The sequence below is a fragment of the Phoca vitulina genome, unplaced genomic scaffold (assembly GCF_004348235.1).
Source record: "Phoca vitulina isolate PV1807 unplaced genomic scaffold, GSC_HSeal_1.0 scaffold2, whole genome shotgun sequence".
NCBI classification, from domain to species: domain Eukaryota; kingdom Metazoa; phylum Chordata; class Mammalia; order Carnivora; family Phocidae; genus Phoca; species Phoca vitulina.
The window spans coordinates 82,369,723-82,382,284 of record NW_022589705.1 but is presented as its reverse complement, the minus strand read 5'-3'; the positions used below and the strand labels follow the sequence as shown (position 1 = coordinate 82,382,284).

Here is a 12,562-nt window from a genome sequence, read left to right as displayed (position 1 = left end):
CTCTCTCACTGTGTCTCTCTCTGTCAAATAAATAAGTAAAATATTAAAAAAAAAAGACAGTGGGTGAAAGTTTGATAAGAAACAGGATTTTACAGAATATTATCTCCCCCACAAGATGCTTTTTAGTTACAAAGGGGAAAACAGTAACTTTACAGTGGAAGAACCTGGAAGACAAAATCTTAACAGGTGACCAGAGTTAACATCCTCAGTAATGGGACAAATTGACAGCATGTGTCTCTTGATACGATGCACTGAGAAGGGCACAACATCACTTCTTCTGTGTAATTCCTGCCAAAAATGCATACCCTCCAACTAATCATGAGGAAACTGTAGACAAACCCACATTCTACAAAATAACTGGCTTGTAACCTCAAAACATGTCAAGTTCACGAAATATCAAGAAAAACTAAGAAACTTCCAGATTGAAAAAGTTTAAGGAGACATGAGAACTGAATGAAAGTGTGACCCTGGACCAAAAAGAAAGAAATATATATATATTTTTTGCTGTAACAGGATATTATTGGGGAAATTTGAATTAGATAATAATATTATGTCAACGTTAATTTCTAAAATTGTTAACTGAACAATGGTTATGTAAAAGAATGCCCTTGTTTATAGGAAATATACGCCGAAGTAGTTAGGGGTTAAAATAAAGTCATATAGAAAGATGAAGAGAACCAAAAATTAGTAAATAATAAGAACTTAAAATCTAAGCTTCTAGACCATTGTTCATTTTCCCTCCCAAATATCTCCAGCTCCCTTGAAGAACATGCTGGTGAACTCTACACTCCTTGCTGATTATCCACCTGCTTCTTGGTCTCTAAGGATTTCAGCAGCTGCCTTACCATCTTTCTATCACTCCTCCAGGTCATCATCTTGATCCGTCCAACTCTCTCTGTTCCTTGATGCTTTCTCTACTAATAACTTAACTACATTACACTCTGCCACCCATATCCCCTGTCAAACCTTAGACCTTGTCATCACCAGTGACTACGCCAGCTCCAGTTAAAACCGTTAGGTTGCTATATTTAAACATTTAGCATAGATCACAATTTTGGAACCCCATTTGGGTCTGTCTTTATAATTTTTAAATCCCAGGAACTCCACCAAATGGAGGCACTGTCCACCCCCCTCCACCTCCACACCCCTCCTCCCCAAAGTCCCCTGCTCACAGCATCGTGACTCACACTGAGGTACTGCCTGTCAATCATCCTCATGGTGACAAAGACTGTCACCTCCACCAGTGCCATCGATGTCAGCTGCAACAGGTTGGCCTTCCCCAGCACGGCACCCGCTGAGATGAGCACAGACATAGCACTCATGGTGGCCAACTTAATACTGGGGGAGAGAGAGAAAGAGAGAGACAGGGATGATTGAAAAGGATCCTCTCATTCGTTATTCACTCATTCACTCATTCAGCAAGCCTGGCGCTGTCCAAGAAATTAGGGACACAGTAGGAGAACAAGGAAACAAGATTCCACCCTCATGGGAACGGATGCTGCCCCATCTGCTGTCTCCGTGGGCTCCTTCCCCCATCAGGGTAGCATCAGGGTGAGAAATTGATCTGCACATACTCATTCCTACTGAGGCCATTCTGAATTTCTCGTAAGAATGTCATGGTGAGTTACAGAGGCTGATTGTTCCCTCAGGACCCCCTTCTAGGTCTGACAACTGGGGTTCTGCCCACGGCTTCTCTTCTGCCTGCGTCTCACAAAGATGCTCAATAGAGGGCGCTCTTCACCTGCTGGCCTGCCTGCCATTCTGCAGCCCCCCCCCCCCCCATGGTCTCCTTGGTAATGGAGACGGTTTAGAAGTAGGACAAGCCTGCTTCCAGTCCCAGCTTTTCCACTTGAGCAACTATTTAATCTCACTGGGCCTGTTTCTTGATCTGTAAAATAAGAGTGATGATAATATTTATCTTGTGGTAGTGCTGTGGGGATTAGAAGGAATATCTGTGCCTGTGTGTCTAGCACAATGATTGGCACAAAGAACTAACTCAGGTGTAGAAGCCCGCATTATTAGCACTACTACTGATTCCTTCCGTCCCTTGAGAAATGAGCTAGCTCAGGATAGGCATTCAGGAGGAGAAAACAATTTGTTTTCGAGGCACTTATGATCCAGCTGGGGAGACGGGGCTGACATTGTGAGTCTGTCTACTAAGACTATCCATGATATTACATGGCTAGAGGGGTTCACTGGAGGGAGAGAGCAGTGTGGACTGGACTCATCAGGGAGGGCTTCCTGGGGGAGGTGGCAATGAGCAGAATAATCCATGGTGGTTAAACCAACTCACTCACCCTCTCCAGGCACCTTGCTCTGAGACCACCTCCCCTCCCTGATGCTACAGCCACCACTACAAAATAACAATAATTTATTAAGCATTATGTATAATAGGCTTACAACGATGACATCACCTCATTTAAATTTTAATCTTCTCCTTGGCCCTCTAGAAATGTGGCTAGGGTACCGTTCGTTCAGTACCTCTAACGTTACAGAAGAGGACACTGAGACTAGCAGAGGTGACACTTTTGGCCATAAAGTTAGTTAATGACAAATGTGAGGTTCAAACCCAGTTGGCCTGGATCTAAAGCCTGTGCTCTGAAGTCTGGACACAGCCTCCCTGGCATTTGCTGCCAACGTAGTACCTTGCTTAAGGCTCAAGGACTTCAGAGGAACCATCAGAAGAGGGCCAAGGGCCTGGGGAAGGAGTCTCACAGGGATCGGGAATTATTTAGAATAGGAGTTACTCAAAGTTAGGCCATGTTATGTCTTTTTGGTGAGTGTTCACTTAATTGGCAAGGGCCTAATTCAAGGGGATGTGTCCCAGTGGTGGGATGTCAGACCCTGGGGGCCAGTTGGTGCTGGGGAGGTGTTGAGACAGTGAGGTGCAGTGTTCAGGAGTGCAGTCTCCAGTCCAGCCAGCCTAGGTTGGAATCCTGGCTCAGCCCCTTCCTGGCTGTGTGACCTTGGCAAAATTACTGAACCACTCTGTGCCTCAGTGTCCTCATCTGTAAGGTGGAGGCCAGGCCTGTGAAGCTGTCATAAGGGTAAAGTGAGTTAATATGTGTCAAGCACAGTAAGAGGGTTGGTTATTGCTACTATCCTCCAGCGGAGCCCTCCTGAACCTCTCAAAATACAGCATTAAATATATCACAACTTTCAGGGTTGCTTTTATTTTCATTTTGGTTCCAAAAACCATTTAGTAAGTCTTTACTACAGGAGGAAAACAAAGGACAAAGCTGAGCAGGACAGGCCCCTGCCCCAAAGGGACTGGTCATCGGTGACTCAAGGCAATTCAGTGCCAAGTCAGGCTGCAGAGTGTGGGTGAGGCCAAGGGAGAAGGGAGGACCCTGTCCTGGAGGCAGGCCGGGGCACCACCCCCTGAAGCAGCCAGGCCCTTGGAAAGGTCAGGATGGAGCTCATTATTCAAATCTGTGAAGCCGGTCCCAGCAGGGGTCACAGCTGGGAGGATCCAGGCTGTCAGAGGTGGGGCAGGGGAGTTCACTCAGGCTGCACATGGCCTCTTCTTGTCTTCCTGGATTGAGTCAAGAACAAGCTGGCCTCCGTGGGCGCGGTACCTTAGAAGGAACAGCCCAGAGATGATGCCTGGACACTAAGGGGCAGGAGGCTGAAGGCAAGGCAGCAGAAACGCCAGACCAGGGCCATCACTGTCAGAATTCTTCCAGAGAGTACCCTTTGCCTCTTCCCAGGTGTTTCTTGGGGGTGGGGGTGGGGGTGGGTGGGTATCAAATCCCCATGGGGATTAGCTCTAAAACTTGTTGGAAGAAAAAATGTGGACGGTTTTTTCAGGGCCAATAGGGAAGGAACTGACTGGGCTATGGCTCATATCATAACCACCCTGGAGGGTGTGGGGAGGGTTGCAGATAGTAAAAAGCTAAAACCATCACCACCACTTAGCCCTGTGACTCTTGGCAAATGCCTTATGCTCTCTGAGCCTCTATTTCCTTGCCTGGACCCCAGTTAGACCCCTACTGGAAGGGTTAAACAAAATAATGTTTGTGTGCTGCCTCGTACCATGTCTGGCTTGTGGGGAGATGGTCAACAGCAGTGCCCAGAGATTTAGCAGGGTTTCATCAGAGGGGAGGATGGAGTGGCCTAGAGAGGTGGCCGGTTCCCCAAGATGCCTAAGATGGGATTTACCATCATCTGGGCAGAACAGAGATTCAGAGTTGGATAAGAGCAAAAAACAATGTACAAGGTAAATTTTACCGAGTTTCTCCTGTCAAGTGCTAATGCCTTTTTTATTTTGTTTTAATTTTTTGTCTTTTTTTTTTTTTTTTCCTAAGTAGGCTCCATGCCCAACATGCGGCTTGAACTCACGCCCTTGAGATCAAGGGTTGCATGCTCTACCAACTGAGCCAGCCAGGTGCCCCATGCTAATGCCTTTTTTTAAAAAAGTGTACAGCCTGATGGATATATATATCTATCCCCCTGTGTAACCATTACCTGGGATAACACAGAGAACATTTACTGTGTCTCATAAGGTTCTTTTGCGCTCCTTCCTAATCAATAACCATCACCTTCTTCTTGAAAACATTATTCTGACTTCTAGCAACATGGGTAATTTTGCTAGTTTTTAGAATTTCATATACATGCATCTAAATGGATCAAAGGTAATTTAAAGGCATGGCTATTTCTTGTTCACCGACATTTGAGGACTAAGAGTACTCCTTTGTTTTCAAGAGACTGTGACATTTCTTTTTCTTTTCTGTAATCTCTATTAACTTTTCTTTGAACCCATATTGCTTGTGTAACTTTATAAAATCATACTCAATAATAAAGAAAGAACTTGGGGAGGGCTGTAGATCTGGGCTCAGGGTTGTCAGATAAAATATAGGAATCCTGATGCAATTTGAATTTTAGATAAACAGTAAATAATTTGTTAGCGGATATTCTCAATATTTCATGGCTTCAAGGGGACATCCCAGCTCGTCTAGAACCAGCCCTCTTGGGCCCCATACCCTCAAGGACCCAAAAAATGACAACAGCTGTCGTCTGGTTACCTGGACAGTTTGATGACCACCTTCTTACGGAAGGACCATTCCAGGAAGCCATCCATCAAGACTGCCCACTGAACCCCCAGGGCCAGCAAAAAGAGGTTGAAGGCCACACTGCTCCAGCCATATCTCCGCAAAGATGAGTTGAGGAAGCCAAAGCCAAGGGCCGCCATGATGGTCACATCCTGGAGGACTGCCCAGGAGCAGATATGGAGAAGGAGCAAGAGAAGCAGACAAGATGGAAAGTTAGAAATTAGAATTTACAGAGCTTACAGAATTAGAATTTACATACATTCTGTATGAATTTATGGGATGGCAGCTGGAAGAGATCATTAAAGAGTGCTGGGGCAAGTTAGTTTGCCTCTTTGAGCCTCAGTCTTTTCATCTGAATAATGCGGACAATACATACCAGGCAGGGTTGGGGTTAGGATTCGATGAGCTAATGCTGGTGAAGCACAAAGGCAGGGCTTGGCCCATAGTGAGTGCTCGGTAACTGTGGCAATTATTGTTATTATTAAACTTAATGATATGAACATGTGTAAAGCATCTGGACCAGTGCTTGGCTCACAGTTGACACCCAGTAAAGGTAATTACTGTGGCTACTGAGGAACAGATTCGACCTGATCATGTGCATGAGAGTACAGAAGCCAATGACTTGGCCCAGAAAAGAGGGGCCAAAGGAGGCTCAGAGATTCTGTTGGTAAGAACCAAATTATCTTTTCAGAAAGCAGATCTCTCCATTTGTCACTTGCTGGGAGGGACCCAGTGGGCAGGCAGGAAGCACCAGGGCCATCTGAGTGACCCTCACCTTTTCCAGCCTCGGACCCTGTTCAGGGGCTGCTGCAGGAGGTGAGTGCGAGGGACTTGCCTGATGGCAGGGAGAGATCCAGCGAAAGGAAAAGGGTGGCCACTTTTATTTAATTCCAAGTTCGAAAAATGGGTAGCGGCTTGACAAACGTGGGTTCAAAATCAGGAATCTGGAACTTTCTAGCTGTGTGGCTTCATCTAGTTATTTAATGTCTCTGAGCTTTAGTAACAGCCTACATTTATTAAGTGTTTCTCATGTAGCAACACTGTTGTTGTTGTTTTTTAAATAATCTCTACGCCCAACGTGGGGCTTGAACTCACCACCCTGAGATCAAGAGTCACATGCTCTCTAGACTGAGCCAGCCAGGAGCCCCAGCGACACGGTTTTAATCACATCACACAGACCAGCCCGCTTCCTTCCCCCAACCCCCCTTCAAGGTGGGTGCTATTATCACCATTTCACAGATGTGAAAACTGAGCCACAGAGGAGTTAAGTAACTTGCCCCAGCTCTTCCAGTCAGATTTAAACCTAGTGATCTGCTCTGAAGCCTGTGCCTTCAACTACCACACTAGCTGCTCTTTGTCTTCTCATCTGTTAAATGGGAAAAATAATCACACTCTTCATCTGGTGGCCGGAATCCAACGATACAATGCACCCAATTGCTCAGAATAGGAAGACTGTTTAATCAACAAACACCAACTATTTCCCATGTATAAATGCCTGGGGAGAGAACTTGAAAGAATTTGTCCCCCCATGATATTATCTCTGGGTTTGGGGGGGTTTTACTTGTTTTTTCTCGGTGTTTAAATTTTCTACAACCAGCATGCAGACAGTAAACAAAAACAAACAAAACAAAACACACACACAGACGAAAAATGGCACAGACTTCAAGTTTAGACAGTTCTGTTTGATCCCAGCTCTGTCCTTCCCTATCAGGTTAAACCATATTAAAATTGCCAACATTTGACCATTTTTGACCTATAAAAATGGCGTTTTACATGCTTCAACCTCATAGCTGTGTGGACTTGTAGGTTGCTTACTTTCCTCATCCGCTAAATAAGGGCAATTGTGCCCACCCCAGAGGGGGCCGGGAGAGCTGAAGGAGGTGAGGTTTTGTTCAAGGGCTTGGCACGGCGCCTGGCGCAGGGAGGACGCTCGGGAAATGGTGGTTCTCCCCCTCCTGCCACCACCATCCTCACCATCACAGTAATAAGAACCCACCTGGTCTCCCCCTCCAGCCCTGGCTCTGATAACAATGAGGAAGCACTCCTTTCCAGAACGCTCCAAAGTCTCAGAAAGCCCCTTCAAGTCACATTTAAATTCACCTTCATTGAGAAACGCACAGGATCTTGCGTGTGAGATGTGGGTGGGTATTGATGCCTCCGGAACAATCTGATCACACCAGGATGTTGGAGACCCCAGAGGACCTCCAAAGGGTCTGGGAACTTGGGGAGCAGGTGAGAAATGGCATTGATTCAACTTCTTGCCCCTTCTCTGCCATGGGGTGAGAGAGGTGCAGGCAATGTTTCTGTCTCCTGCTTACATCCTCTTAGGAGTGGGGGTGACAGGGCACATTTTGTATAGGGATCACTCAAATTCCTTCAGGAGCCAGGCAGGAAACTATGTGTGTGAAAGGCACAGTGCATCTTTGGGAGTGGTAAGGCCTGTGGCCCACTGGAGACCGCACACCCAACAATCGGTATTACAGTTCAATCTCATATTAAGTCCCGCTGTTAAACCAAACGCATCTGCCATCTAGCAGCCACGCCATATGCGTAGGGTCTGGACTTATTGAAGATCCCATGAGTAGGGAGAGCCTTTCATTTTCCTCCCATTTTACAGGAGCAGACCAGAGAGAGCCTGTGACTTCCTCAAGGCCACACAGCACGCTAGCAGCAAAGCCATGCTCTGAACTCCAGGTACAGTGCTCTTCCTCCAGGCTAGGCTGTTTCTTGCTCTTTTTGCCCCCACCTCACTAAGGGACCCCAAGCAGGTCCCCTACCCTTGGGGCCTCAATTTCTCTCTCTGTAAACATGTGGGAGTTGGACTTGGTACTCTCTAAGGCCCTTACAGCTTTGGCATATTCTGAGGAGAGGATCAATGGGTGGGGAGAGGGGGGGAACCAGGATAGGGCAGAGAGTCGGAGGATCTGGGCTGGGGGGCTTTATCAGGCACAGCTGTCATGCCTGTCACTGCTGTCAGGCGGAGGAGCTCGGGGCCTTCCTCCCCAAGGCCCCACACTCTCCCTGAGGGAGGATATTTGTACGCCACCCCATGGGATGAAGTCGGGGGGCAGTTTCTTGGAGCTGTTGACAGAGCCCAGTCGCCCCAAATGGGTGAGTCAATAACATTAGATGTCAGGCCTCTCTTCACTCTCTGCACCCTCCTGCTTCCTCTCCCGGCCTCCCAGAGCTCTAGGCCCCCCTCCAACTCCTCCTCAGTCTCAGGACTGGGACCCCCACTTCAGGGCCAGGTCCCGGCTCAGGGCATCCCCAGTGGTGCTGGCCTCCCCCTCTCAGATTCTGCGCTGCACCCCACATCGGCTGCTGGGCTGATAAGCTAAGGGACTCTAAGGTGTTTGGAGGTGATAAGGAGTGGATGTGCCCAAGAGGGGAGTTCTACAGTCTAAGACAGGCCTTCGGGAGAATTTTATGGAAGCCCCACGACTTGCAGGAAGGGTCTAAGCTGAGAGCCCGCTGGTGTGAGAGGAGGCAATGATGACCAGCATTGGCAACAGCAGGCCCGTGCGTGATGCCCTCCACACACCAGGCACCATTCTAAGTGCCTTATGGCTTTCACCTGCAACAACTTCATGCAGTAGGTACTATTTACTATCCACCTTTTACAGATAGGAAAGGGAGGCCCAGAGAGGCGCCGGAACTAGCCCAGGTCACACAGCTAGCAAATGGTGAGCGATCTGAATGCTGACCGTCTGGGTTTAACCACTATGCATCATGCTTTTCCACACAGCACACAGGGTGTAATGGTGAAGACTCTGAGTCAGGTTGTCAGGGTTTAGAGCCTGGCTCTACCTCTGTGTCCCAGCTTCCTAATCTGTAAAATGGGTATGAAACAATGGCACCCGCTCAGAGGATCGCCGTGAACATTTTCACCGGCTCGTGCAAATCACTTAGCCTGGCATTGGATACACAGTGTTAGACGCTATTATCCTGTGTCTGCCACTTATTGGTTGTGTGACTTTGGGCAAGACCGTTCCCCCCTCCTCTGGCCTGGCTGCCCCTGTGTTTCCACCCACCTTTCCTCCTTCCTTTGGCCTGCAGACACTTCAGCACGAACAGCTTTAAAGCCAGAACCAGCTTCTGGCCCTTAGGCTCTAGGCTCGACTTCCACACTGTTCTCCCCACTGCTGACTGGGAAGACCTCTGCAGCCCCAGACTGGGACCAACCATAGAGCCCTAGGCTGACTTCTGTTCCCCAGTAGCCTCTACTCCCACCCTACCTTCACCCCTACAGCATACAGGGAATGGAAAAAGGGATGTCCCAATCAAAGGGGGTTGGAACATTGTAGGATTTGGGGGTACTGTATTTACATGTCCATGGAAATGTCTTTTGGTAGCTCTCCTCCCTTTGGGGAGCAAGGGAGGGGACCTGGGTAGTATCCACAGTGCAGGGTCCAGGATGTTTCCCCAATGTGGCATTCCTAGAGCAGGCTCTGTGTGCAGATTGTTAGAGTAATGGCTCCCGATGAATCACGCCTTCCAGTATAGACCCCTCCTGCCTGGGTTGGGCCTTGTGATTTGCTTGGGCCAATGCGACATTAGTCAACATGTTACAAGCCGAGGTTTGAAAAGCACCCACTCATTGGGGCTTATCCTCTTTTACTGCTATGACTCTTCTGCTGAACCACTTAATCACAATCATGAGCAAATTAAATGGTTGCTTTTTTCAGCCATTAAGTTTGGGGGTGGTTTGTTATGCAGCAATAGTTAGCTGCTACACTCTGCTTCTCCTAAGCATCTCATAGGCGCCTCAGCCCCAAGCCCAGAATGAATATATCGTTGTTCATTTACCTCCCAAACTGCTCCTCCCCTTGTGCTTCTTGTCTCAGGAATTGGCACTTCCATATACCAAAGCTCATGTCTGAAGCCATCCTTAAACCCCTCCTTCACTTCCACCAGGTACAGCTCGTTTGATCTCCTAGCTGTCTCTTGAATATTTTGACGCTTTGCGTCTCCTTCGCTCTCCCTGCCCATATGGCCTCATCACTGGCCGTGCGGACCAGTGGTCATCAGCGCAGGGAACACACACCTCAGAAGATGCTCCAGACAATCCATAGGGGCTGCTGGAAGAAGATATGAGCCCTTCTAGTTTTATTTGATTTTATAAAAATATAAGAAATTGAAGTTTATTAATAATGAAAGTGAATACTCTTAGTCTGTATATGTATTCGTTCTTTCAAACCTTTCAACAACAAATTGAAAAAGTACTATTGTCATGTGCCCCATGTCACGTGCCCCATGTCACGTGACATGGTTGAAATGGAGGGCAAGAGAGGTGGAATAATTTGCCCAAGATCTCGCAGCTAAGAAGGGGCAGAGGCAGGGTTTGAATCAGTCTGCCTTGAACGCTTTTCAAACTCTCGTGTTTTAAGAGTCACTTAGAGGGCTTGGTAAAACACAGTTTACTAAAACCCACCCTGAACATTTCTGATCGGTAGGTATGGATATGGGCCTGGGAATCTGCATTTCTAACACATTCCTGAGCTGTTAGTGGCTGAGGTGGTATCCTGGGGACCACACTTCGAGAACCACTGATCTAGGCTATCCTACTTCCAAAGGGCCTTGGTGAAGTTTGCAGCTCTGCAAGTATTTAAGATCCACATTGACCCAGGAGCCTCCTCTGCTCGCTCAGGATGTCAGACAGTTTCTAGGCTCCTAGCTTTGGAAGGAGTCCTGAGGGAATATTGGGCCACTGGGAAGAGGGTGACGTGTTTCTCCAAATTCATCATGGTGCAGTGAATGGCAGGGTTTTTTTTTTGCTTTTCATTTTGAATTTAATTCTTTATTATGGAAAACATTAAGCATATACAAAAACAGAGAGAGTTGCATGGTGAATGTCATGTCCCCATTCCCAGCTTTGATGACTGTCCCACACGGGGCTGATCTGGTTTTTATTATCCTTTCCACTTCTTTCCTTTTTTTTTTTTTTTTGACTGGCATTAAGCAAGCCCTGGACATTGCTTCATTTCAATATACCTCTCTAGCAGATAGGGCCTTAAAAAAAACCCCACCATACTATTATCAGACTTACAAAACTAACAATAATTCCTGTATGTCATACAGGATTCATGCTGATTGCCTCAAAAATGTCTTTTTGGAATTGGCTGGTTTGAATAACATTGAGTTCACATGGACTGGATTAGATTAAGTGAATTGACAGATAAGGTAACCTAGTTTTAGCTCAACTAACCTTTACAAAATGGACTAATGGCTTGAACAACGCCTGCCTAAAACCACAGAATGAAGGCAGAACCATAATGGCAGCCAAGCGTATGAAAAAAAAGGGCAGAGTGATATTTCTTGTGTAAACTCTTCATCCGTCACATTCGAGGTTTTAAAAAAGTCAGTCTAATTAGATCTGACAGGAAGTCAACCAGGAGAATTTGAAGTTATCAAGAAGACTCTAGGAATGGATTTACATCCACTCTCAGTAATGGAAACAATGGACCTTGCCTTGAGATTGATTGGCACCATCACAATCAATAATTTGAAAATATTATGTATTTGTTTTGACCTCTTTCAGATTTTCTAATTTGTGTGTATTATTATAATGTACAAAATATATTCACGCAGCAGTACTTGATGATGACATGTAGGTATGGTATGTGCTTAAAAAATGGTGTATGTGATCAGAAGCGTTTGAAGCCCTCTGGTCCATACTACACACCAGCCTGCACACTGGTCTCCCACCTCAAGTCATGGCCCTTTCCCCTACCCCTCCACTAGCCCTGGAATGGCTTTCTCCACAACCTGAACCCAAACTCACCACACCCCTGCTTCTTCCTATCAGCTCAGCAGCATGAAGGTCCAGCTCCTTACTCAACCCAGTGGGTCCACCATGCCCTACTGCCTTCTTTGGGCTCTGATGTTGCGATGTTAAACCCTAACCTGGTCCACTCCAGTGAGTGCACACACCAGCTCTTGCTGTCCTCTCACTCTGGCTGATGATCCATTTTCACATGGTTAATTCCTACCAAGCCTCCAAGATGTGGCTGGTCAGTCACTTCCTTCCAGAAGCCTTCCCTGACACCATCATCTCCCCTGCCTGGGTTATGGGCCCTCCTCTGTGCTTCCATGTAAAGTGAGTGTCTGAGGACACTTCATTTCTGTGTTACCAGCATAGCAGAGGGGTGAAGAATGTGGACCCTGGCGCCAACATACAGAGTTGAAATACTGGCTCCTATACCCACTGGTTATATGACAGGTGACTCAAGCTCACTGTAAAACGGGGCAGTGAAGCATAGTGGTTACGTGCATGGAAACTAAAACCAGGCTGCGTGAGTTTAAATTTGCTGTGTTATCACTGGTTGAGTGACTTTGTGCAAATTATTCAACATCCATGTGCCTCATTTCCTTATATGAGAAACAGAGATCATAATCATACCGACTCATGGGATTGTTGTGAGGGTTCAATATAAAGCATTTAAATAGTGCCTGGTACATAGGAAGAGAAAATAAATATTAGCTCTGATTAGCACGTGTCTAGATCCCCCACT

General features: G+C 46.9%; 1 protein-coding gene across 1 annotated transcript in view; it reads right to left on the bottom strand.

The window, feature by feature from the left end:
- RHCE (Rh blood group CcEe antigens) overlaps positions 1-12,562 on the bottom strand; it is a 36,120-nt gene that overhangs the window by 22,310 nt on the left and 1,248 nt on the right. Inside the window, exons 2-3 of the mRNA XM_032391005.1 lie at positions 5,025-5,211; positions 1,188-1,338 (exon numbers count right to left, since the gene is read on the bottom strand). Coding sequence (XP_032246896.1) covers positions 1,188-1,338; positions 5,025-5,211 — 338 coding nt within the window. The remainder of the gene's footprint in view (positions 1-1,187; positions 1,339-5,024; positions 5,212-12,562) is intronic.